The sequence below is a fragment of the Bacillus rossius genome, chromosome 14 (assembly GCF_032445375.1).
Source record: "Bacillus rossius redtenbacheri isolate Brsri chromosome 14, Brsri_v3, whole genome shotgun sequence".
Lineage (NCBI taxonomy): Eukaryota > Metazoa > Arthropoda > Insecta > Phasmatodea > Bacillidae > Bacillus > Bacillus rossius.
Window position 1 is genome coordinate 9,458,947 of NC_086341.1, and position 27,947 is coordinate 9,486,893.

General features: G+C 40.0%; 1 protein-coding gene and 1 long non-coding RNA gene across 3 annotated transcripts in view; one reads left to right on the plus strand and one right to left on the minus strand.

Moving 5' to 3' along the window:
* The window catches only part of LOC134539114 (thioester-containing protein 1 allele S1-like), a 131,661-nt gene that overhangs the window by 63,486 nt on the left and 40,228 nt on the right, over nucleotides 1–27,947 (plus strand). The window contains exons 8-18 of the mRNA XM_063380853.1: nucleotides 500–727; nucleotides 3,662–3,876; nucleotides 7,837–8,074; nucleotides 10,742–10,939; nucleotides 12,832–13,019; nucleotides 15,840–16,000; nucleotides 18,089–18,202; nucleotides 19,555–19,613; nucleotides 20,935–21,105; nucleotides 23,789–24,019; nucleotides 25,859–25,990. Coding sequence (XP_063236923.1) covers nucleotides 500–727; nucleotides 3,662–3,876; nucleotides 7,837–8,074; nucleotides 10,742–10,939; nucleotides 12,832–13,019; nucleotides 15,840–16,000; nucleotides 18,089–18,202; nucleotides 19,555–19,613; nucleotides 20,935–21,105; nucleotides 23,789–24,019; nucleotides 25,859–25,990 — 1,935 coding nt within the window. The remainder of the gene's footprint in view (nucleotides 1–499; nucleotides 728–3,661; nucleotides 3,877–7,836; nucleotides 8,075–10,741; nucleotides 10,940–12,831; nucleotides 13,020–15,839; nucleotides 16,001–18,088; nucleotides 18,203–19,554; nucleotides 19,614–20,934; nucleotides 21,106–23,788; nucleotides 24,020–25,858; nucleotides 25,991–27,947) is intronic.
* Nucleotides 9,366–23,923, minus strand: LOC134539117 (uncharacterized). 2 transcript variants are annotated; one of them, XR_010076265.1, is made up of 3 exons: nucleotides 23,819–23,923; nucleotides 21,012–21,142; nucleotides 9,366–11,002 (listed from the first exon to the last, which is right to left on the minus strand). It is a non-coding gene; the product is annotated as an uncharacterized LOC134539117 (long non-coding RNA). The 2 variants fall into 2 exon arrangements; XR_010076266.1 differs by lacking the exon at nucleotides 9,366–11,002 and adding an exon at nucleotides 17,896–18,200.

Sequence of the window (27,947 nt, forward strand, 5' to 3'; positions counted from 1 at the left end):
CCGGCGGGTTAACATCGTCCATCTCTCCTCGGTTCACTGCATTCGGCGGGAGTGATCAGATGAAGGGAATTATAACAACCACGGTGCTGCCTTTGAATATATATACTGTATAGAAGTCGCGAGTGGATAGGATTTACTCTACGTTTTTCAGAAGCGTATGATGAGCAGCTTGGGAACTTCACCGCTGCAGTGCGCTGCCGTAACGGCATGTATCGTCTTAGGTTGTTATTTACACGTTAGAGCGCAGCACTGTCGCCCGCTGTCATTCCCCGCACACCCTACCCCATCATTCACTGCAGCTCAAGGTCGTTCAACGTGAGGGGGAAGAGGTGTTTGAAGAGTTCGACACTTGTCCGCTAAGCTTACACATTCCTTCTAATAAATTAATGTAGTTATGTGAGCAATATATTATGAAAACTACCATCTAGCGGACGGGCCCATAACTACTTCAAAAAAACTAGGTCTCGGTCTCGGTAATTAGAGTTTCTCCCCCGTGCAGAGGACCGGCAGACACTCGCTGCAGCTGCCCGTTGCGGACCTGGTGCGCGCGGCGGTCCCCGGCTGGAGCGGGGTGGAGCTGCGCGTGGAGGCCAGCGTCACGGACTACCTGCACGGCGGCACGGCCACCGGCTTCAGCCTCGCGCGGGTCGTCTCGGGCGCCGTGAGGCTGCGCTTCCTGGGTGCAAGCCCCCAGGTCTTCCGGCCGGGCGCGCCCTTCGAGGGACACGTGAGTCTCCGCTCTCTGTCCCCGCTCCATCACTACATCCACACGAGCTGTGCTGTTTATTTCAAGTTTGGTCAGTTTTTTCTTGACGTGACAACGTCTAACAAATCGATGAACGCCGGCTGCACGCACGAAAAAGTGTCCCGTTACGCTCGTACGCTTGCGCCGCATCTTACCTCTCTTTTCCACTCGATTGGAACAACCATCGATTTGACTTTTTTTTTCGAGGCACGTTAAACTTGAAAAACACTCCCGTTCGTTAACCGACTTTTCCTTACCATCGTCCTATCCTCAACAGGATAACACAGATTGGAAGAAGTTAAAATAGCAAACATGTTATGAAAGTTATAGTTAAAATAATCTCTTCGTTAAAGTAATGAACATATTTTAATCAATGAGTGCAAATAAAAGTAAATTTATCGATTAAATTGTAGATTCCATTTCACTCCTTCTTTGTATCCATACAAAATTGTGATAATTCAATAAAAATGATTAAATTTTATTCATAATAGTATGCAATCATTTCATCAATGTTTTGTTATGACGTTGTCACGTTAAACTATCGTCCGTAAACCGACTTTACAGACAACCAATTTTTTTTTGGTATTTCATATTTTTATTTATTTATTTTTGGGCGGCGTTAAATTAAGTGACAATGACCGCAGGTTTGTAGTGAGTAGTCCAGCCACAACCTCCGTTACCTGTCAACTTACGAAGACCATTTTTCGTAAATTTACGGACTCATAGAGTTGAACTGTTTTGGACATGCATCCGAAAGAATAATCTTGGTGTAGTTCAAAACTTTCAAAAAACTTGTTTTAAGACTACAGCAATAACAGTCCTTTTTTTTTTGTCCACGTGTGTGTTTAAACGTGTAAGTCTTTAAGTTAATATTGTCAAGAAATCTTTCGTAATTCCTTTTAAGTCACTTTATCATTAAGAATCATAATGTTTAAAGCTAACAGTGAAGAATGCCAAGATGAATTTCCACACCGAATCACCGCATTGCCCTCAATGTATTACCATGCGAACCAGACGCATCGGGCGAATTTCCTGCGGCAGGCTGAAACCTCGCTGTCGTCATGACGCATGGTGGATGGACCATGCGGTCAGGCAGAGATCGGATCAGATAGATTGCCCCCGGATTCTCGGCGTTAGGCTACTTGCTAAACAGTACAGTGTTGCAGGATGCATAACGCCGCACAACGCAGGCGGTGCCAACACCGCCGATTGCTCAAGGCATTTCAAGTTTTTCAGTAGGATGTAAGTCGGAATTTAACTTCATAACAATTTTTTTTATATAAATTTTTCAGCTATATATTTTTTGATGCTCCTTAACAAACTCATTAACAGACTTAACTTCTCAAAAGAGCCAGAGACTTGAAACTTTAAACACAGCTCAAAACTGAAGGACAATGTACACACAAGACTTTAAATATATATATATATATATATATATATATATATATATATATATATATATATATATATATAATTTATATACAACTGTTTTTAATATGAACTAAAAAGTATAAAATAATTTCTTCTAGCCCCATAAAGATTGTCCTGAAAATTATGGATTGTGAATTTTATTAATACCCATGAAAATTCTTGCAAGATTTAAAACAAAAAGGTGGTTGGCATGCATTAGTAAGGTGTGTTAGCAGTGGCTGTCGTTGAGAAAACTCACAAAACAGTTCATATCATTTGCACTGCAATGAAACTGTTAGTGACATAGGTAAACCATTCATGCATCAATTATTATCTATTGCATGCGCCCCACATTTTTTGTTTTAAAATCTCACAAGTATTTTCATAGGTATTGAAAATTTACAATCACAAATTTTCAGGACAATCTGTATGAGGCTAAAAGACTATTATTTTAATACTTTTTAATCATTTTTAAAAACACGGTAAGTTTAATTATTTTTGAAGTTCTACTTATATAGGCACATTATGAAAAATTATGAGTGAATTTTTTTATATGCACGTGCACCATGAAATGAAATAATCACAGGATGAAAAAAGGCTGCATACAAAAAAACAGGTTGCATACTAATAAAAAACATTTATTTATTATGAATATTAGTGATAGAATTTGTGCTTTTAAAATTTTTCAAGTGTACTTATATTAGTGAGGTTATGTTCCCGTATGTATAATTTATTTGCATTATGAATTAAATTCATCTAGATTATTTTACTAAATTAAATAATTAATTTTATACATTGAGTGCTTATTTAACATTTTTATTTTAATTTCATTGAATTTATACTTTACCAACTGTTACAGTCCTTTTATTTCTTTATTTGTATTAATTATTTGCATTCAAAATTGAAGTTAGATTTTTACTACGCCAAGTAGGTATAACTTGTAACGCACGTACATTAAATACGTGAACACATTTTTTTTTTGTAGTGAAACTTCTTTGCTAAGGGGGGCCACAAATTTTCGAGCGTTAACGAGAACTCGGATCGCACGAGGGTGGTAGTTAGGTACGTGGCGTGGGAATCGGTAGAGGAGCATTCAAAAATTAATTTTTTATTTGGTTAGCTGTTTCCATATTCTGTTCTTAACTTGCCTTGGAACACATTTCGAGTTTGATGTTCGGAACTATAATAATTTTTGTCGCGAGACACAAAAGTAATTGATAATGCACGGTAACTCGAAAATATAGCTAAATAAATATTTTAGAGTTTGTTCAATCCTTTATGAGTGCTTGGCATGCGTGAAAAGTCGAGCTGGTAAACCTCTACGAGAGAAATTTCCTTGAGAATATCGGCAGCATCCGAGTGGAAACAATGTTATGGAGGATTTGCGGGTCGTTGTGAACCGCTCTGCTTGCTGACGGACGGACGGACGGACGGACGAAGGAAGCGACGGATCGTTGATGGCCGGGGGGAAGGGAGGACCGACCGAGGACTCTGTGCGGGCCGCAGGTTCACGTGGACCACGACGATGGGGAGCCGCTGAGCGAGGAGAGGCTGGCGGGGTCCAGCCTGGAGGTGCGCGCGCTGGCCCGGCTGCAGTCTGGGGGGAGCAGGGAGCTGCCCCTGGCGCGGGGCTCCCCCCGGGACCCGGGGCTGCCCGCGGCCGCCGCGGCGGACGACCCCGTGTCGCTGCGCTACCGCCGCGAGGGCCTGCTCTACTTCAGGTCAGCCCTCGGCCCGCCGTCTCACACTTGCACCGATCCACCAGGGGCAGGCATTTCGTCGCCTGAGAATTGGAGTGTTCTATGTCCATTGAAGTTGGAACTGAGATGAAGCATTTGAAAGTTCAAATAACTATGAATATCATGACATAGAACAAAATAATATTGGTCTTAAATTAAGAACAAACATTTTTGTGTGCGTAGACGTGTGTGGATATAGTACAAATGAATACTAATATTAATTTCGTGTCCATAGCATAAAAAACCTAAAAAGTGGACATAGAACACTCCAACGATTTCTCGCGAATAAATCTGAACGCCTATTAGACTGCAACAATTTATACTCACACCAGTGGTTTGTTCCTTGGTTTATTCCTCGTGATTGGCGGACGTCTGCGAGCGAAGTCGTTGCCTTGTTTGACCCGGGCCACTCAGGACGTGTTTGCTTCCGCGCTGAATCGCTGCGATTGGTGTTGTAACGATTGATATTGACCCTGAAAAGAAACTCGCCCAATCACGAGACACAGACGATGCCACAGTGTTTTTAACTTTCAGCTATTCCTCGGAATCTTTTCGCAAAATATGCATGTCGCTACCGATCACAGATCAACTAGTACACTTTTTTAAAATGGTTCAAGTTTCACATAATCAAAAAAATATGTACACCACACGTCCTTTTTGCATAATCAGCTGCCAATGTTACATTTTTAACATTTTTTTTTTTTGGTTTGTACAAAAAAGGAAAATTTAATGGATTGCAGAACTGAAGCTTTTTTTAGGTTTAAAAGCAATGCTAATGGCTACTTCATGATATGTTTTTTTTATTTCTATCACAAAAACTAGTTTTATGTTTCTTAGCTGTCAAAATAACCTCACAAATTTGAGAATTTTGAAATGCCAGGTTTTTGAAGTAGCCTGTAACATTACAGTTAAACCTAAAAAAAAGTGCCAGTCCTGTTTTCCAAAAAACTTCAAAAATTTGAGAATTTTGAAATGCTAGGTTTTTGAAGTAGCCAGTAACATTGCAGTTAAACCTAAAAAAAAAAAAAAAAAAAAAGATAGGTCGTCTCTAACTGTACAGCCCAAAACCGTTAAAAAATATATAACTTTGGCAGCTAATTATGCAAAAAGTATGCAATGTATGTATTTTTTTATTTCGTGAAAGTTACACCGTTTAAAAAGTCTACAAGTTTATCTGTGATTACTGTAAATATAAAATCATGACCTGAAATGGGAAGCACTCTCTTCAATCTGCTCTGCAACGGCATGCAAACGGAGACAGATCTCCCGGAACATTTTACTATTGTGTCCACTGCATCCACAATGCACGGAAACGTAACAAATGGCAACCAATGAGAGTGCATGTTAAGGTTTCAAAATATTAATTTCATTAAAAATAATTATGTTCCGAGATCATAGACCAGGAAAAATTTACATATGTAGGTAATAAAAAAAAATAAACCACAAAGTAATAATATAAAAATATATATTTGTGTACTTGAAATAATTTTTAAAGTATTTAGAACATAGACAAACATGGCTACCACCGCGGCCAAGTACTCTGTTTCTATTGGTCGCACGGAGCAGCGTTAACAGAAATGCTCGGCATTGCGGCTGTTGTAGAAACTCCGTTACGTAAGATCCATCCGTCTATGTTTACGTGATCCGCTTCCATTTCGGTGTCGTAGAACAGACCTTACAGCCATGGCAACCAGTGGCTGGTGTACTTGCAGTAGCGCCGACCGTGGTGTACAGAACGTCTTCTTTACGACCACAAGAGTGTCATGATTGTCTCATAATGTTTTTAATATATATTTTGATGGTTAACATCTTACAAGCACGGCTCCAGAGGAAGGGCGAAGGGCGCGATAGCCCCTTCCGAGCCCAAATTTCATTTCTTATTTCTTTGCAGGGAATATTAATGTTAGCTTAAATACTTTCGTTAATGTGCTAAACTCTTCTTTCAATCAAAATTTGTACAAAAATACTAAATTTCAGTATTTTAGACCATATATTTTGTGAATATCCCAAGGGCAATGTCATGATTATTAACCGCATCCTCCTGTGTGTGAGAGCCCTGCCAGAGAGGTCTTCCTGGAGCTGCCTTTGACATCTTAGCTATCGGTACACAGCATTTGGTGAGAGTAATTTTGTGAAACTGACAGAAGTCGAGGAGCGGAAATGAGTACCAGGGAGAAAGGAGAAGCATGTGCCAATTAACTTCATTTTAAGAAATCAATAGTGCGATCTTGTTAAAAAAAAAATTATAGATATGTTTTAAGAAGGGGAAAATCTTTTTTACCATTTCTCCTAAAATGAATACGTACTTAAAAACAAACATACTAAGATTTTAAAATAACTCCTTCTCTAAAGTGTACCCAGAAGTAAAAAGGGTATAAGTTCATTTTAAAATATCAACTAGCCAATGAATCATTCCAGGGAAAAAGTGACCAAGGTACTTATAATTAACAATCAACAGTGGCATCATGTTAAAAAGAAATAAAGTTCTTTTTCCTAAAACAATTTCTTTAGAAGATAAGAGCATTTAAAGGTTTTTGTGGTGTTTGGGATATTTTAGAGTTATACGAATGTACAGAAATAGTGTAGTACGAATATTGATGGTTTTATATAGAACAACATGTGTGATTGTATATATATTTATCAACTTAAGGATTTGATGAAATTACATTTAGAATGTATTTAACATGTCCAGCATTATTTTTTAAGAAATCAACGTTAAATTTGGTGCCCGAGTTTTGTAATTATAAGTCTATTCGCAACATTAGAACACATTAATTTCCTTGTTACCGAGGTAAGATGTTACACATCTCTGGCAAGTACTAAATGACTTACTCACATTTTGTTTTCCGAAAGTCCCTGAGAAACATTTAATTTCGCAGAATTAAAATTGTCAGTAAGTATCCCATAAATACTCACACTTCCTACATCATTTTTAAGGCCCGTCCACAACAGTTTGAACCTGTGGGTGGTTCACGTGGTCCGTGTCCTTATCGGAATGTGAACGATATCACATCGTCACGAGGAAAACTGCCCTGTCTACAATTGCGATGTCCGCTGTCCGAGTCCCCTGATTTCTAGAGTAGTCACTACAGCGCAGTATATATAGAGAGGGAAAATAGGCATTTCTAGATTGTTTTTGCTTATAGTTTTCATGCATTGTAAATGATTATGCAAGCATAGTTTTGAATATTAATTTAACTTGTGAAAGTTGTCAGAGTTCAATAATATTTAATTATTCGGTTAGGAAAAATTAATGCTAAAAATTAATTCTAATCACACCGCCAGTAATAAATTCGTGTGTTCTGCCTTTGAAAAGCGCCGGTTGCAAACTGACAGCACTAATCAATATTTTGTCTCGGTCTTCTGGACTTCCTGTTCATACCACATCATTGTCAGTTATTTTCTGCTCACCTTTTTAAAACCGAAAACAGCAGTTATCACAAGTCTTCTTCTTATTCTTCTTCTTCTGTGCCACCGGAGGACATAGATTGGAACAAAAGGTTCGGACCATTGCCCACATCACCCATGATGTTAGAGGGTCACGTGGGCCAAAAAAGTGATCAGTAGAGACCTGCAAAATTCGCGGATTCATTTCGTGATACGCTACGATTCAAATAATTACACCTTAGCGCTGTTTCTGCAAATTGGTTCACTGTTAACTCTGGAGTGATGAGGGGCCAATCAGAGACCCTAGCTCAAAGAAGTGTCGAATCACGGACACCCGGTCGAGACGACTCGCAAGTCATAGCAGCCAATGAACAGGTGGCATTTTCCCGAGTGTGTAGAGTGTAGTAGAGCTCTATCCTGGAGGTCATTGAATCCGCGAATCTTGCAGGTCTCTAGCGATCAGTGTCCGTCGGACATGGCAACTGTGTAGACAAGGACAGGGATATGGGTCCTGGCCGGGCCTCCAGTTGTTGGGAGTCGGGTGTCTGGGGGCAGGATCGACGTGCCGGCGGACGCGAGCGAGCTGCTGCTGACGGCGCGCTACGAGGACGCGGGCGCCGCAGGGGCGGAGGGGGGGAGCAGCCCCCCCGAGGCGCGGCTGGCCGCGGTCAGGCACTCGTCGCCCCGCGGCCGGTACCTCAGCGTCCGGACTAGCTCGCCGCTTCCCCGGCCGAACGAGTTCGCCGTGTTCCACGTCAAGGCCAACTTCCGCCTGTCCGAGTTCCACTACCTGGTGAGCTCGACTCGCTTGGCAGCGTTAAGCTGGGACCCGCAATCATCCGTCCATCACGTATTCCATCCATCCATCCATCCATCCGTCAAAGCCTTGCCGAGTTTTTAACTTTCGACAAGACGGATGAATTTACAACCTCAAAAAATTTAAAAGTTTTTTTTTTTTTAATTTTTTTTTTATTTGGTTAGCTGTTTCCATATTACGTTCTTAACTCGCCTTTGAACACGTTTCGAGTTTGATGTTTGGAACTACAATTGTCGCGAGACACAAAAGTAATTGATAATGCACGGTAACTTGAAAATATAGCTAAATTGTAAATATTTTAGAGTTTGTTCAATCCTTTGTGAGTGCTCGGCATGCGTGAAAAGTCGAGCTGGGTAAACCTTTACAGGAGAAATCTCCTTGAGAATATCGGCAGCATCCGAGTGGAAACAATATCATGAAGGATGTGCGGATCATCGTGAATTGCTGAGTTTGCTGACGGATGGACCGATGATGGAGCGATGGATCATTCCGGTCCAGCTTTACGAGATAACGGGAATGCCCCCTGGTTGACACAATGAAAGTTCTGTCTAAAATTCTCTGTGAAGTGGCGGATGCGAGGGTGGATGGGGTCAGGGTCATCCGAAAAACTGAGGGCCAACTTCATATTATGTAATTAATGTACAACATTTCGAACCCTCAAATTAAAAAAATAATTATATAAAGGTCGCAAACGTTACTGTGGCCATAACTTTGAATGTGATCTGTGTGTATTACACAACTTGTAAGTTTTTCTATGAATTCTATTAATAAATAGAATTGTAATTTATCATATCAGGGTAAATAAAAATTTTTGTAAATGCGGTATGTTAATTTGGGTGATGCAAGGTGAGCTGTTACAACAACCTATAACTTAGTCACCACGACAATATAATCAGGTATATTTTGAAGAAAGACTATTTATTGAAGCTGTTACCACGATGCGACTTCCGGAAAATTTTTACATAGTTTTTCACTTCGTAATCCAAAGATCCTAAAACCATTGTCTACTCAACTAAAAGAGAGAGAGAGTTATTTTTAGACCAATTTAATTTATAAAACAAAAGATTTCGTTGTTATTTTATTTATTTATTTTTAATGCTGTTTTGTAATACTCCACCAAAAAAAAGTAAAATTTATATGCTGCAATTTTACAATAACATAATTTTTAAATACAATAAATTAGCAAGCATTTGTGGTTTAAAAGAGATTCAATAATAGATGCACAATAAAACAAATTAAATTATTTTTTTCTAATCCATGCACTTTTTGTTCGGAAACGACATTCCTTGAATTTCAGACATTAAAATATAACTTACTTTTTTTTACGATTTGAATTAAGTTTTGGTTTAACGCCATGTAATTCCACGACATGACTTGCATTTCGGTACTATTTCGGTTTCATCGTAGTTCGCCACATAATCTCGACCCAGCTCGAAGCATGTTTGAACGGGCTGTGGACACACCACGGTGTGTACTTCACTGCAGGTGCTGTCCAAGGTTATAACATATAGAACCATTAACATAGCCCACATACGTATACCTGCAAAACAAATCTTGATTTATTTTCAGAATTTCCCCACCAATATTACAATAGCTTGATGCACTTCAACATTCTATGTTGGCGTGCTAACAATTGGCTTTAAACCCAAATAATTCCTTCGAAAACTGAAGTCAGACCGGAAAGTTATGTTTTCCGTCGCGGCTCACAAAACCTTCTTTTTTTTCTACTGAACATAATTCTGGTGCTGTCCAAGGTTAAAACATATAGAACCATTAACTAAGCCCACACATTCGTATATCTGCAAAACGAATCTTGATTTATTTTCAGAATTTCCCCAACCAATATTACTATAGCTTGACGCACTTCTAATAATCGGCCTGAAACCCCACGTAATTCCTTCTGAAAACTGGAGTCGGACCGGAAAGTTAAGGTCTTCCGTCGCGGCTCACAAAACCTTCTTTTTTTTTTTTTTTCTGCCGAGCATAATTGGACGTAGTTATGCAAAAAAAGGAACCTCACCCACGTGAAACCTATTCTGAGTATTTTAAAGTTAAAAGTTAACTATGAATTGTGGTTCTCCCAGGGGCGTAGGAACCGGGAGGGACAAGGGGGACGTGTCCCCCTGAACCTTTTGGGTGGAGGGGACTGTCCCCCCCAACTTTCTAGACCGTGATATTTTTATTTTATAATATTATTCTGCCCAACTTTATTTGTAATTTCTTCACTCATCAAATTTTATCTTAAGGAAACAATAATAATTTTAACATCGATGTATCCAATGGTTAGATACAAAAACTGCTTAAAAAGCGCTATTTTGCACTTTTAAAATCAAAATTTTCCTGTGGAGGAACCCCGGACCCCCTGTCTTAGTAAGAAGGGAATAGGTTTACATGACATCAAAATCATTATTTGTCCTCCCCAACATTATGAACACAGCTACGCCAATGGATTCTCCTACTGATAAGATAATGTTGGTACATACAATTTTAATGGTCTAGTATATAAAAGCTGACGTAATAATAGCAACGACGGTACGATCAGCCTTGTACACTATTTTAATTTGTTTTCAAATAAAATATAACAACAGAATTGTGGGTTGGTTCCTTTCCGCATGACCACGTCCGATCGTGGCGGTGTCCCAGGTGCTGTCCAAGGGCCAGCTCCTGCACGCCGGGCAGCAGCCGGTGCAGGACACGCTCGGCACGGTCACCACGCTCGCGCTGCCCGTGGCGCGCCGGATGGCGCCCGGCTTCACCCTGCTGGTTTACCACGTGGCCCCCGGCGGGGAGCTGCTGGCCGACAAGGTCTTCCTGCCCGTCGACGGCTTCCAGGGCTACGAGGTGCGTCGTGTACCAACCTCCTGGTACATTCCCGTTCCGTTGACACTGGTTGGCACGTTTCTCCTGCCATTCAGATGTCAGGGGTTTCAGCACTTGGCAACAGCACAACTCACAAAAAAAAAATAATCAGAAGAATAAAGCCTTAACCACATCAGCTACAGTCTCAAGCTACAGTCTCAGGGCTACTAGGTGCGTCGTCTCCGCACCCGGGCCATCTCGGACGGACGTGTACCAACCTCCTGGTACATGTACCATTACATTCCCGTTCTGTTGACACTAGTTGGCACGTTTCTCCTGCCATTCAGATGTCAGGGGTTTCGGCACTTGGCAATAGCTCAACTCACAAAAAAAAAAATAATCAGAAGAATAAAGCCTTAACCACATCAGCTACAGTCTCAAGCTACAGTCTCAGGGCTACGAGGTGCGTCGTCTCCGCACCCGGGCCATCTCGGACGGACGTGTACCAACCTCCTGGTGCACGTACCATTACATTCCCGTTCTGTTGACACTAGTTGGCACGTTTCTCCTGCCATTCAGATGTCAGGGGTTTCGGCACTTGGCAATAGCACAACTCACAAAAAAAAAATAATCAGAAGAATAAAGCCTTAACCACATCAGCTACAGTCTCAAGCTACAGTCTCAGGGCTACTAGGTGCGTCGTCTCCGCACCCGGGCCATCTCGGACGGACGTGTACCAACCTCCTGGTACATGTACCATTACATTCCCGTTCTGTTGACACTAGTTGGCACGTTTCTCCTGCCATTCAGATGTCAGGGGTTTCGGCACTTGGCAATAGCTCAACTCACAAAAAAAAAATAATCAGAAGAATAAAGCCTTAACCACATCAGCTACAGTCTCAAGCTACAGTCTCAGGGCTACTAGGTGCGTCGTCTCCGCACCCGGGCCATCTCGGACGGACGTGTACCAACCTCCTGGTACATGTACCATTACATTCCCGTTCTGTTGACACTAGTTGGCACGTTTCTCCTGCCATTCAGATGTCAGGGGTTTCGGCACTTGGCAATAGCTCAACTCACAAAAAAAAAATAATCAGAAGAATAAAGCCTTAACCACATCAGCTACAGTCTCAAGCTACAGTCTCAGGGCTACGAGGTGCGTCGTCTCCGCACCCGGGCCATCTCGGACGGACGTGTACCAACCTCCTGGTACATGTACCATTACATTCCCGTTCTGTTGACACTAGTTGGCACGTTTCTCCTGCCATTCAGATGTCAGGGGTTTCGGCACTTGGCAATAGCTCAACTCACAAAAAAAAAATAATCAGAAGAATAAAGCCTTAACCACATCAGCTACAGTCTCAAGCTACAGTCTCAGGGCTACTAGGTGCGTCGTCTCCGCACCCGGGCCATCTCGGACGGACGTGTACCAACCTCCTGGTACATGTACCATTACATTCCCGTTCTGTTGACGCTAGTTGGCACGTGTCTCCCGCCATCTAGACATCAGGGGTTTTGGCACTTGGCAATAGCACAACTCACAAAAAAATTATCAGAAAAACAGCCTTAATCACATCAGATACAGTCCCCAATGTAAGAAACAAACAAACAGTTAAAAAAAGTTTTTGCCATGCTGAAATAACTTTAAGAACAGAACATTCTGTCTCAAAATATAATCTTAAAGAAATATGTTTAAACAAAGACATGTGAAAAAAAAATTTATTTTTTTTACTTAAATGATACATTAAATGGATAGGTAAATTTTTTTTAGTAACAGATTCAATATGACAGATTATTGACTGAAGCCTTTTCTGCATTAAGTATTCAATATTAAAATTTTGTAAAAATTATTATCCTGAAAATTTGTCGGAAATGTGCTTTGTGTGCGAGTGATGGGAACGTGAGCGATGTTGTGGTGCGGTTTGCGACGGCAGTGCTACGTGGAGGTGAACCAGGGAAAGGATCGCACCATGCGGACCGCCCAGGCGATCATGCCGGCCGACGCGGGAGCCTTCATGGGGATCAACGCCCAGCGGGCCGCCCCCTACCGCGCGCAGGCGGGGAACGACGTCAGCAAGTCGCGCGTCGCCGACAGCTTCTTCAAGTTCGAGAACTTCAGTAGGTAAAGTGTTGCGTTCGCGTCCGCATCCGCTAGGTTATGGGCGGGGGTCTCGAATGTTTGAGGTGGGTTGGACCCTCTGTAGCGCAGTTCGGTGCGAAACATTCCGGGTTTGAGTCCTCAGGTAAGACACGGGCGTGAATTTTTGTCTTATGGCCGGTTGCACCATTAGAGTTCAGGCGTGATCTCGAGTCATGATCATTGGGAACTCCAATGCAGACATGGCCGGAAGTTTTACGTACTTTACGCAGGTTAATTTAAACAAATGTAAATATAAGAGCATTATTTACTAAATTTCAGGTTTTATGTAATACCTGCAACAAAAATCTAAGTACTTGTTCTAGTGTTAAAACCTCTTCTCACTTGAAATACCCATACTTTAAACGTTTGAAATGCTCATTATTATAGTTTATAAGGCTTTTTATTTCTTCATAATTACTTTTCATACTAAATTAAAAAAAATTTTTGTTAATATATACTCATATTTCATAATGCTTCATTTTGTAATAACTTTTAAATACCAGAATCAGTTTTCACTGGTTATTAAAATTTAAAAATTGAGGCAGCGACTATATTTGTTTGTTGTGTCACAATTGATTATAGTGACTTCATAACGTTCCTAACATTTCTTTGACACTGTTGCTCCAGATTGGAAATTTACAAATTTCTGTTTACGCGAATGAATATTGTGTAGTCACAGTATGTTTTGGTGCAATCCTAAGATAATTCTTGGGCTACGATCAATGGTCACAAAAAAAAGCCAAAGTCAATGCAACCATTAAAATGAATTATCAAACTGTCAAAAACCAGTCAATAAACAGGGGATGGTTGCTATATAAAAAAAAAGTTGGTGTGAAGGTGAATCTTGATTCTTAGCAGGGGTCAGACCCAGGCATTCTCAGAAGTAAGAAATGTGATGGACATTGCAGTGGTCGACAGGTTTTAATCTGTTCCTCCCACCTGTTCGTTCCCTGGGTGTTCCATTAGCGTTGCCTTTAATGACCCCAGTGGCAAGGACACATTCAGCTTAGTCCATTCATCATTTAACTCATTACATTGCAACATCGAAATGTTTGTGTTCGTTAGTGGGGGTATCCCGAAATCAGGGTGAACACTTAAATTAATTAGTGACTAGAAGTTGGAAATATTTGTAATAATCTACTGAATATGTAACCCAACATGTATTTTAAAAAAACTATATCGACATTCACCATTTTAAGAGTTTTAATATTCAAATTTAACATTTTCTTTTTTAAATTAATGTCTGCAATGTTTTACATATTTTTTTTTCCCCTCAAATGCATGTCATCAGAGAAATATTCTCTTTCCTTCTTTTACCTATTTAAGTCTTATATATTCTGCATGTATTTATTCACCTACAACAATACAATTCAGAGTTAATTTGTGAAAATCTTGATTAAGCATCACCTCTTTGAAATGATTATGGTTTTAAAGATTTCATATTTGGACAACCAGAAATGCTAGTACAGTAGTCATGAGTGAGAGAAAGAAAAGGTATGCCTACTGCATTTTTAAGTGGGATATGGTCAAAGAGGAAACAATTATTAAGGCATGGTTTATTTATGTTTTCCACCATTCATGGGTTAACATTACTATGGATAGTGAACATTTATATATCACACTTCATAAGCTGGAGGGAGTGTAAAAATTATCCACCATACAACCAAACCTTGTACATTATATAATGTTTTACACAACCTTACTTTACACTTTTATGTACCTACATGACTTTTCTGGATTCCAGAATTTCCTGCATTTGTATAAAATTGTTGGATGTTAGTTACCATTCATGCCATTTCTATGTTTGATATAATTAATATCACTAAGCAAACTATAAAAAGACTGGTGAAGATAATTTTTTTACAACTCTTCCCTACTTAGTAAATTTAATTTTTGTCTCCACTTAATGACGGTGAGTCAGATCATTTGCCTCTCACCCGGGTGGACCGGGTTTGATTCCTGACCGGATCGGAGGTGGAAGTTTTCGCGAGTGGTTAACATGGCAGCATTTGAACTACTGCCGTTTCACCGACTCGTTCGTTCCGTCAAGCTCCACTCCCAAGTCACCACCTTTCACCGTCGACAAGACGTTAACCCCATTCAATCATTCAACCACGCTAAAGCAGAGTTTATAAACCAATCAAGGAACGCAATGACGCAACAGCGCGAAAGAGGAACCGGCGCAAATAAATTACAGACGCTCGTTAAGACCAAGTCGCAAGACGTCACCTATCCTATAACTTAAAATTGTGAAACAACAGAAAACTCATTTCCACCTCGGGCTTCTTTCGATTAATTCATATTTGTCATAAAAAAAAATTGTCAATAATTTGATTTTAAAAAGTTTTTTTTATTCACGTCACCAAATCCTGTAACTTAAAATTTGTAAAAACCATAGAAAACTCGTTTCCACCTCGGCCTTCTTTTGATTGATTCATGTTTATCATGGGAAAAAAAAAAAATTGTCAATAATTTGATTTTAAAAAAAGTTTTTTTTCTTCTTTTTTTTTCACTGCGTCAAAGTTTAACAAGTGTAAATATGATGTTTACACATTGAGCTTCTGAGCACATAACATCTGCATCCTAAAAAGTATCCGGAACATTCCTCTTCAAATACGGTCGTCGAAATCGCGAGCCAAAATGCAAGAGAGTTGGAAGCTGTACGATGCTCACATTGCGTTGTTGCGTCTCGCGTGGCACTCTAGAGTGTGATTACTGAGAGCGCTGCTTGCGTTCCTGTGTTTCTCGCCCAAGAGGCAGTACCCGGCCGGGGCGAGACGCACCGCGGGACCCCTGTTGCAGGCCGGTGGCGCGCGTCACGCGGCGGTCCAGGCAGGGGCTGAAGCCGGACGAGAGCGTGTACCTGGTGACGGGCAACGACGCGCTTGACGCGCGGCAGACGTTCGCGCTGGCCGGCGTAGCCGTGTTCACAGACGCGCTCCTCCCGGAGTCCCCGTCGGACGGTGAGGGCCGGCCAAGATCCACCGACTTGAAATATCGATGACTTAGAATGAAAACCTCGTATCTCAATTTGTGGACGAAAATACGTTTTTTAATGTCATAATTAGCAGGAATATTACATTAACATGGAAACACCCTCTTCAGGCATCCAAAATATTTTTATTAGTAATCACATAAAAGAATTGTCCAACCATTAATTGAGGGGGGGGGGAGGGGGGGGGGCGAAAGAAACGGTTTTTTGTCTCTGCTGTAAAATTTGCATTTTTTCATTCTAAGCCATCAATATATATTTGGAAATAACACAAATCTTTTCTGACCTTTTTTCCTGACCTTACATGACCAAAATTACAAAAAAATTTCCTTATGAATTGACTAAAAATAATTTACCTATTTTGCAATTTTATTTATTTAATTAATTAATTAATTTATTTATTTATTTATGTATGTTGTAACTTGCCCACCAACAGCCGAGGGCTTTAGCGGTGGGCACGACACACATATATACAAGGACAACATGCAAACAATACAAACAAAATACAAACAAACAAAGCTTAAAATATAGGTACCTACCTATCAAGGATAAACATCAAAATATAAAACACATAAAAAGAAATAACTACAATCCAGCCTCCACCAACCCTTATAGCTGCTCTCGTTCGAACAGATCCTTGCAAATGTCGTTTTTAAAGTTTGTACAACTGTGTACTGAAACACCGTCAGGAAAAAAATAAAATGTGTTCAAGAGTGTGGGTGATGGCATACCGGAGCATGACATTTTCCCATCGAATTACTATCACTGAGGAATTTCTTTGACTGTTCCAGGTTTTAAAGTAAATTCTTTAACTTTCCCTGACCAATTTAAACTTTCCTGGCTTTTCCCCTGACTTCCCAGAATAAGGGACATCCTGAATAAATTAAATTTCTTGTAGCAAGGTAATTAAAAAGGGTATACACAAGAGTTTTTTTCCTCAATCTCTTCTTCCCAATCATTATTTAAAGTATTTAAAGATCCATTCAGTCTAAAGCTTTCCAACATGTATCATCCAATCAATTTGTCATCCACACACCCTCCCCCCCCCCCCCCCCAAAAAAAATTTACTCAACGAAACCCCACAATTAAAAAAAAGTAAATAACCAAAAACTGTAAACGTTTCCATGGCCATAACTGTAAATGTAATCTGCACGTAAAGTTTACAATGAATTATATTAGCGATAGACTAGTGATTTTAAAATTTTAATCCTATCCGAGAAAACTTACACATGAAAAAATTCTCTAAAATCAACTGGGCCCCCCTGGTGCCTTGGCTCCAAGGATTTTGCCCCCTCCCCCACCCCCTCTATGCAGTCCTGTTCACAGCTATTTTTAGACTCCTTACCTCTCTCCTCCACTCCTCTCACATTAATCCATGCTGACCCTGCCTCTGGCTGTAACTAACGTGGTTTTGCAACTGCAATGTTAGACGTAACAACTTCTTGGTACACGTATCATTTTTTTAGGATCCCGTTCCATTTGACAAGTAAATGTTGTATGTTGCATGCAAAAATTACCATGTTACTGACATTGACCATGAATTAAATACTTTATTTTATCTTTATTCATCATTAAATATTTATAATCAACAATTGCAGCATCTTAATAAATTTTAATAAAGATATTTTGTAACATAATCTATTATCAAATAATAAACTGAAATTAGCTTACTTTCAAATATGAAAGAGTTTAAAAGAGACTTACGTTTTGTATCTATGAAGGTTTTCTTTCATATTTAAGCGGCATAACATCCATACATCACATTCTATATAACCTATTCATACTATTGTATGAGTATACACATTTTTTTTATTAAAAAAAAAACCAGCTTTAAGCATAATCTTTACCAAAAAACTGTATAGTCCTGCTATGATTGTCATCCTTGCGCAAACGGTTACAAGTTCAAAATATTTTACATAGTTCGTTAAGCTCTTGCGAAGCACCTGCAGAATCTAAAAAAGCCACGAGCTAATGTCACACATTCAAAATAAAACTCCACAACCCCAACTCCAACGAGACACGTCAGCAGGACCGAGTGCGGATAATTTGGCTGTTTCAGGAAAATGCGGCCGGATGGAAGGATACATGAGCTGTTTCTCCGGAGGCTGCTTCTCCGCGGACCAGAAGTGCGACGGTCACCAGGACTGCCCCGATCTCTCGGACGAGGCAGACTGTAAGTTTACGCGCCACATTTACCCGCGTACGGGTCACACATCTTATGCTGATTTTTAATTAAAAAAAAAAAAAACAAAAAATGGTTGTCTGTAAAGTCGGTTTACGGACGATAGTTTAACGTGACAACGTCATAACAAAACATTGATGAAATGATTGCATACTTTTATGAATACAATTGAATCATTTTTATTGAATTATCACTATTTTGTATGGATACAAAGAAGGCGTGAAATAAAATCTACAAATTAATTGATAAATTTACTTTTATTTGCACTCATTAAAACAAATATGTTTATTACTTTAACGAAGAGATTATTTTAACTATAACTTTTATACATGTTTGCTATTTAACTTCTTCCAATCTGTGTTATTCTGTTGAGGATAGGACGATGATAGGAAAAGTAGGAAACGAATGGGAGTGTTTCAGGTTTAACGTGCCTTGAAAAAGTCAAATCGATGGTTGTTCCAATCGAGTGGAAGAGAGAGGTAGATGCGGCGCAAGCATACAATGAGCGTAATGGGACAGTGTGCGTAACGGGACAATGAGTCATCCTTTTTTGTGCGTGCAGCCGGCGTTCATCGATTTATTAGACATTGTCACGTCAAAAAAAAAAAAAAAAAAAAAACTATGTCCCTTTTGCATGTTTTTGACTTCTGGTTTAAAGAAACACACGCACATATGTTCTTATAATCTGAGTTGAGTTTTGGTTAAATTTGCTGATTAAGTCCATGATTTTTCTGTTAGATCTCGATGCTTCATGGTGTATTAACCTGCTTTCGGTGTTACATGGTGCATATACATGCTTATCTGCGTTATTTCCGCTTTATCGCAATTCACCGTGTAATATTGTCCCTACCTGTATGGTAACGAACCATTCAAGAAACATCCTGGACCTGAATTAAATCCAGACATTCAAGAACGGATGAGTTTGTTGTTGAGAAAATAAATATAATTACAAATAGCTTGCATGTTTTTTATTTTTTTTATTTTTTGTAATTGGCTTTTACTTATTAAAAGAGAGCCACCCTTTACCTAGATTACGTATAGATAGGGACCGGAAAAATTCGCGGGTTCAATGACCTCCAGGATGAACTCCATAGTTCTACGTACACTCTGTCAAATGACACCCACTCATTGGCTGCTGTCTTGTGAGGCGTCCCAACGTAGCAGCCTGTGATTCGATAAAGCTGTGGTCGGGTGTTTCTCATTGGCCCAGAGTCATCCAGGTGAGTTGTGAGCCAATAGCAGAGGCATCACTGAGGTATAACTATTTGTATTTTAGCCTGTCGCGAAATGAATTCGCGAATTTTTCCGGTCTCTACGTATAGAAGAATATGCCCGACTTGCAGGTGATGGAGATGAAGAAGATCGGTACCATTACATGCTGTCCAGAACAAGCATCTCAAGCGTAAGTACAGCACATACCAGGTAGTTACGACGTAATTTTATTACTGCTTGGGGGGAAAAAAAATCAAAACCAAGGACACAGGATCCACTGTTTCGGAATAGTAATATGTATTCTTTATCAATGCAGCCTTGGTTATTAAAGAATCCATTAGTTTTAAGACTACATTTAGTGAGAAACTAACCATGAAAGGATATATTTGTTCTGTTTTGTTGTATAAACAAAAAAAAAAATTTAAAAATAAAAATTCAACAGTTATTTGTCTGCATTGTAAATTTTTCATGCTCAGAATTTTTTTTTTTTCTAAATTTTAACAAGTTCCAGTAAATCATTTGATAACGATAAATAAAAATAGCAGTGTATAGACAGCATTTGGCTGGCTAACAAACAGAGGATCCTTAGATTCTTACTCTAAGAAAGCACCACAAACTCCTCAAAAGACACACGTATGCGTGAAAGGACATGAGCGACTCATCCTGGATCGATAATTCTGTGAAGATCCTTGCAACTACATATTTGGAAGGACAACAAAAATTGTGTAAGATCAACACGTTCGAGGTTCTTTAAGGAGACTGGATCCTTCGGGACTTGCTTCTTAAACAAAATTTTGTCCAAATAATAAAAAATAAAAAAACAGTGTTTCAGGTTGGAGTGGTGTTTTTTGTTTTGGTACCGGGAAAAGGAGAGGAATCAATCAAAATTCGGATGAGGTGCTGGCAAAAACTGTTTGAAGTTTGATCCAGATATGATCGTCAACCGGAAAAAAGTAGGACTTTTCTCACCTCTTATCGGATCGTAAAGAAAGGGGTTCATGTTCAGAATATTTTAATTTTGTCAGGTTTCCCTCTTTAAATGTCTTTCTTTCTGTCCGTAAAAAGTTGCGAAAATTATTAAAAAATTTTTATAACGCATCCCAATTCAACATGTAAATGTTTCGAAGGGAAAAAAAATATATATATATATATATATATTCTGAATACACAGGCAGAGCAAACACAACAAAGCAGGGGCGCAACAACAGGGGGGAGGGGGGGGGGGGGGGGCAAGAGAATTTTGGCCCTCCCCCCCTTCTGAAACCTTGAAGTGAGGGGCAAAGGGGGGCAAAGAAAGTGCAGTGTAATCAATTTTTTAGATGATAAAACTGCTTAAATAGCATCTTGAAATACAAATTTTCTGGGGGGAGGACCCGGGGATCGATGATTCTTTATAAAAAGGTATATTGCCCCCCCCCCCCCCCCCCCCCCTTTTGGAAATTTAGTTGTTGCGCCCCTGACGACAAGGTTTCGGGAACGGAGGGGGAGGATGCGGTTCCGGCGGCACGCAGGAGCTGTACGACGCGGTCAGCGGTGAATGGGGGTGGACGGAGATGAACGGGGAGTACGGCGGGGAGGAGTTCCTCACCATGGAGATCCCGCCGGTGGGCGACGACTACTTCTTCACCGGCTTCAGCGTCAGCAAGACCCTCGGCTTCACCGCCGTCGACGAGCCCGTCCAGGTAAAACCCCGCTCGATCGCGCTGCACAGGCTTCACCCTGCAAGGAATCTAAAATTTTAAGGAGGTTCCTCCCGTTTCAGGTGATGAATTTATATTTATATTAATCACTGATCATCTTTTAGACTTTTTCAATTGTTTAACATTCACGAAATTAAAAATATAACACAGGTCATACTTTTTGCATAATTAGCTGCCAAAGTTACATTTTTAACGTTTTTTGGGTTGTGCAAATATGGAGATTTTAGTTTATCGCAGAACTGATACTGTTTAGGTCTAACTGCAATGCCGCGGGCTACTTCATGATATGGTTTGCATTTCTATCACAAAAACTCATTTCATGTTCCTTTGGCTGTCAAAATCGTAACAAATTTGAGAATTTTGAAATGCCAGGTAACATTAATAAATATTTTCTGAAAGAAATTCAAACCATTTCTTGAAGTAGCCAGTGGCATTGCAGTTAAACATCAAAAGTTTCAGTTCTGCAATAAATTAAATTCTCCTTATTTGTACAACCAAAAAAAACGTTAAAAATGTAACTTTGGCAGCTCATTATGCAAAAAGTATGCACTGTATATATTTTTCAATTCGTGAAAGTTAAACAATTGAAAAAGTCCACAAGTTTATCTGTAATTACTGTAAATATAAAATCTAGACCTGAAATGGGAGGCACCCCCTTAAACTAAGATTAGATACCCTATTATTAGGGACCGGAAAAATTCGCGGGTTCAATGACCTGTAGGATGAACTCCACAGTTCTACGTACGCTTGGTCAAATGTCACCCACTCATTGGCTGCTGTCTTGTGAGACGTCCCAACGTAGCAGCCTGTGATTCGATAAAGCTTTGGTCGGGTGTTTCTCACTGGCCCAGATTCATCCAGGTGAGTTGTGAGCCAATAACAGAGGCAGCACTGAGGTATAACTATTTGCATTTTAGCCTATCGCGAAATGAATTCGCGAATTTTTCCGGTCTATACCTATTATTTTGACCAGGGTAGTAGTAGATATGTTCTACAAACCTAAAGAATTTGGCGGTGTGTCAGTCTATTTAGAGGAATTTGTCCCTTGATCGATATTCCACATTTTATCTAACTTGATTTGGTTTTAATCAGTATGTATGTGTATGGCAGTTATAAGATTATTATTTAAGAATTTAATTTACTTAATATTTTATTTAATTGCATTTCAGGTCAAGGTGCAGCTAATAATTAAGCGGTGATGAGTTACAATATTATTTGAATATGTGGATTTTCCAGCAACACACAAATAATGCAAGAAAAAAAAACCTTAGTTCAAAAAAACACGAAAGTCTCACAACATCACCCTACATCTTAAATCTGTAAAACAGTAGAAAAAAAAACTTCGCCTGACTTGTTCTCGAAAGTCGCGTCTATTTTATGAACACATTTTAAGTTTAACAAGAGGATGATGCATGTAATAAAGAGAAATTCATAGTTTTACATTCACATAGCTTATGCATCTTAAAAACTTGTCCGAAAGCTTCACTTCAAATAAATATGTGAATATGCAAGCTGAAATGCAAGAATTTGAAATTTGGCCAATTTTTGCATTGCATTTTTCTTCTCGCATAATTTAAAAAAATGGATATTGTAAAACACTTGTCATTAAACTGTATGTGTTTCTTATGTATTTTATTGTAAATCCAACTTTATGTACTGCTCAGGGGTGTATCCCCCCACCCCTCCAAAAAGTCAAAAAGTGGGCAAATCAAGATTAAATTACAATTTTCCTAATAAAGAACGGAAGTATAACTTGGAAAAATTCCCAAGTCAGTAGACAAGGAATTAAAATGTTGCTTTCCTGAATAAAACTAAATAACTAAAATATTGTTTATAAAAAATTGATACACTTAACTTATTCAGTTTTGCCACTTTTTTGACTTGATCACTTTTGGCTGAATACATACGATATGTTCATGAAGAACATTATTTACTGAGAAGAAGCCCATTGAAGACATTTTTTGAAGTTAAACTTCTTTGCTCAGGGGGCTACAATTTTCAAGCATTACGTAAATTTTGATCGCACGACGGGAATAGCGAGGTACGTGGTGGGGGAACCGGTAGAGGAAGAGAGTACGTCAGTGGCGACGCTACTTCAACGCATGCGCTAGCGGTCGCATGAGACGACGGGAAGGGAAGGGGGGGAGGAGAGGATAGGCACTTAAGCGTAGCACGCTGCACGCCAGTTGTAACGGCCGGAAGGGGTGACGGCAGGGGAGAGGCGGAAATGACCTAGCAGCTAAGCTACGTAATTCTCGTAACACTGCTTGTGTCTGTCCACTCCTCAGTTTTTGTAATGGCTACTGATTAACTCTACCATATTTAAAAATTTTTTTTTTTTTTAAAGTATCTACAATATATTTATTCTTGTGGAAAAGAGTTATTGATTTGTTCAAGTAAATTTGTGTCATTCATTTGTAAAAAGTGCAAATAATTGATCTCTATCTGTACCTAATAAGCAAGAAGTTTCACTTGTGTTACGTGTGGACTTCACGCTTACATTTTTCCTTCTTCTACATGTTTACAGTTTCAAGTTGTAGGGTTGGTTCTGGTAGGTAGGTGTTCCGGGATTTTTCGTGTTTTTCTTAAACTTCAGTAGTTCTCTTGCGTCGTGTCGCCGTGCTAACGTCGAGGTACGGGGGACCCCCCCCCCCCCCCTGGACAGTTCTCGACTGTTAAGCCCTTCATGCTGCACCTGGAGGGGCCGGCGTCGTGCCGGCGCGGGGAGCAGCTGGGGCTGCGAGCGCTGCTGCTCAACAACGACGCGCACGAGCAGCTGGCGCTGGTGCGGCTGCACGGCTCCCCTCGGCACGCCTTCGTGAGCGTCGGGCCGGGCGGCGCCGTCGCCAGCTACGGGGCGCGCCTCGAGCCGGGCGAGCACCAGCTCGTCGTCCACGTGAGTCCCCCGGTCTCCTCCTCGCGAGTTTCAGAGTCACTGCTCTTAGAATACAGTCAGTTCAGCAGCTGGAGGATGCCAATTTCTTATACTTTATTCTTATACTTATTTCTTATATAAAAAAAATAAAATATACTGCTGTTTTTTAATAACTCTTCGTAACTTTATCTCTATTAATCCGCAGAAGCCGTTAATCTCTAGCCGTATATATATATAAAATTCAAGACGGCCTCATTTTTCAGAAAACAAAAAATTATAAAAAAACATTGTGCCTTAAAATCGGGTAAATTAGGCCTTTGCAAATACTAGTTTTTTTTTTTTTTAAGCAAAACGAATATTAAAATCAAAATTTTTTTAAAATTCGGTAAGTCAGATTGAATTCTAAAAAATTGTTCTCGGCGAAGTTGTATTACGCTTATCTTATTAAATAGGTATGTAACTGAAGGGGGAAAAAAATATAATTTTCTTTTTTTAATGTTTGAACTGTTTAAGTAATTAACCAACAGGCCTTATGTATAAAATCATCTAATAAAAATTATAAAATAACCATTCCTTATGTTAATATTGAGCATTCATCCAAGCAAACAGTGTGCCATCTTTTGATTTTTTTTTAAGTAACCGAAACATATACAACAAAAAAAACTAATAATTTTCATGAGCGAATCTTGGGCAACCAATGTTTTAAATCTTTGCAACAATTGTGAAGCTTCTCATCAGATGCAAAACCTTTGCATCGCAACCGAAGCTTCAAATAAAATGAATAGCAAATTTCCTGGGGAAGTCAAACTGAATATTAAAAAGATCTTCGATTGATTCGCTTAGCCGAAGCTTCGCACAGGCCTTTTCGATGTGTGTTTTTTTTATTCAGAACCGTAATTAATTGGCATATCGACTGTTCTTGGCTTGACTAGTTCTGGGTCAACCTGCACGCAAGCATAAAAGCTACATGGTTATAACTGTTTATCGCAGGTCTGTGAGGCATGTACATTAGGTTCACACCTCAAAATAATCATTGATACTCCCCCAGGCATGTGATCCCGTTAGGGCGTGGTCCTGGTTAGGAGAAAGATGGGTCTTTTACATGCCAGACACTGTCGCCAGTGCTCAACATGGGTTCCGGGAACCGGGAAATAGATTCGCCATTTCCGATTGCGGCATGTTACTGGAGAGCGCCCGGCTAGGTCGAGAGGTTGAGGAGACCCATCCCAACTTCGGCCCCACCGAACCCGCCCCCAGCTCCGCCGTAAAACCCCCGGACCACCTGCAGAGCCAGCACCCTCTGCGGGATCTGAGTAGCACCGACACGGAACCATACCTCTCACATCCCTGGGACCCCTCGGTCACCCAGTTGCTCGTGATCCAGCCGAGGCCTATCCAACCTCTACTAGCTCAGCAGGCTAGTGCCCAGGGCCGCAACTAGGGTGGGGGGGGGGGGGGGGCAAACGGGGCATACGCCCCGGGCGCAAAGCTGTGGGGGCGCCGAAATCGCTTGCATTGTAATTCCTTCCTACTACAACTGGTAACTGGTAAAAAGTTGGTTAACTTGCATGCCAGGAGGGTCTAATCTGATTTACAATATAACATCTCAACATAACACCATTTTTCCGTGGGAGGGCCCCCGAACCCCCCGCTTTATTGGTGTGGTATGTGCAAAAAAAGAAGGGGGGGCGCATGAATCCATTCATGCTCTGGGTGCCAGAGACTCTAGTTGCAGCCCTGCTAGTGCCCGAGCTTAAGTAGCAGGTCTGCGAGGCGGCAAGAGTACGTACGTGCTTGTTGGAGCAAGCGAATGGTCCGAGCGCTCCCAGAGTGCCTGCGGTCGACTGGCGTGCCTCGCAGCTGCCGCCGTGGAGCCAGCGGCAGATCGACATCCCGGTGGCGCCCACGATCGAGCAGGGGGACCTGGAGATCACCGTGTCCGCGTCGACGCTGGTCGGCCACCGAGAGGCGGTGCACAAGCTCACGGTCCTGGTGAGGAGAATTTCCACCCGCCTCTCCCTTCCACCAAAAGTGGGCACAGAGATACAGAGAGATGTGGATGGATTACATACAAAGAGAGATTGAGATGTAGAGAGATGTCGTACTGTAAAAAGTTATACGGACACATGTCAAAAGCAGAAACTTTTAACACAATTAAACAAGAGGATATTTTATTACAATTTCAGAACTTGCGTCCATCGCAACATCGTGTTTTGACCATTATTTTTTCAAAATTCAGGTATGGCCTCATTACATTGGTAAGATTGGCAGATGTTGTTCCCATTGGCGATCTTGACTCAATTTCACATTTTTTTTTAGATATGGCTCTATTACTTTGACAGTGCGATATTATAGATAGAAAAATTCATAGAGATAGATATGCTTTTTATATGTGTACCTATTTCAAACAAATTTAAAAAAAAGTGATTGAAAGAGGCATAGAAACACATACCAGGCATTAGCTAGTTGTTAATACGTATAGTCAAAAGGAAACCTTACAAGTTATGCTATATACGTAGATAATGTTCACAGCTATGGCCAAGGTAGTGTTTACAGTGAAGTTATGCTATGTACGTAGATAATGTTTACAGCTATGGCCATGGTAGTGTTTACAGTGTTAATTGTGGATTTTGAAAAGTTGTACATTAATAATAGAAAGGGGGCCCCCAACATAATTATTTGCCCCGCCGGGACCTTGGTTTCTCTCGAAGGGTTGGTGACCTCTGGTTAGTTGACTGACCGGTTCAGACCCAGCTGAAGCTCAGCTGAGCCTGACTGTGTGACTCGAAGGCTTGATAACAGGGCGAAGTCTGGCGCCCCACCCTCCCACCCCTAACCGTAACATTCTCAGCTATCAGTGAAAACATAATTCATCAGCAATAACACAAGTTCCTTAATTTATTTAATTTTTGTTTATTCATGGGTTACTTAAAGGAAATACAATAGGTCGTAATGAATATTAGTACGCGCGCTGTGCGATTCAAGAAATTTGGATGCCAATGATTCTCTCCTTAAAAAATATATATATACGTAATGACTCTGTGCGACATTAATTCATGTCTTTTCCATTACATACGTCTGATATTCAAGTCTGCTAGTTTAATAATTGCTTCGTTGTTTCCTACGTAAAAATAGCAACAAACTTTTGAAACCAGACCAAAAAAAAAAAGCAATGACTGCCATTCCTTCGCATACAAGGAGTTTATACAGAATTTCATTTCCAGAACCGGAAAGGGAAAAAAAGGGGGGTATATAGAACTGTTTTACCCACTGTTTACTTTCAAATTATTTAAGTTTGTTGGTGGGAATTATAGTTTATTATGGAATTTATTTTTTATTTCAGGGGATATATAACACACTCCAACCCCCCCCCCCTTCCCGAACAGAAGAAAAACACCTTGCAAATGCCCCTGCTCCCTTATATGAAACAGTTCTCATGCATTGAAATTTTGTTTTTTAATACGGGAAATTTGACAAGCGACTCAGCTGTTTTTCAAGGAGGAAAAAAGTAAAACCATTCTCAAATATGATGCCATTAAAAAAAAAAAAAATACATATTCAGTTAAGCAGGAGACCATAATGAATGTAGCTGGGTTATAGGGTTACAAATTTCTCTTATCATGCACAAAAAAAAAAAATTGCCAGAAGAGCCCTTACACATCTCATTTTGTAAGAAACAGTTTAATTTATGATGTTGATGAACACTTCTACGACAAGTATGCTGATACTTTTCCAATTTCGGCAGAATACATGAAAAATATATATATATATATATATATATATATATATATATATATATATATATATATATATATATATATATATATATATATATATATATATATTTTAGAAAAAATTGCTGACCAATTAAAAATGCGATATTCGTAAAAATATGTAACCATACCATTATCACACCACTGAAGCTCCACAACTGTTGGTGTGCATGTTA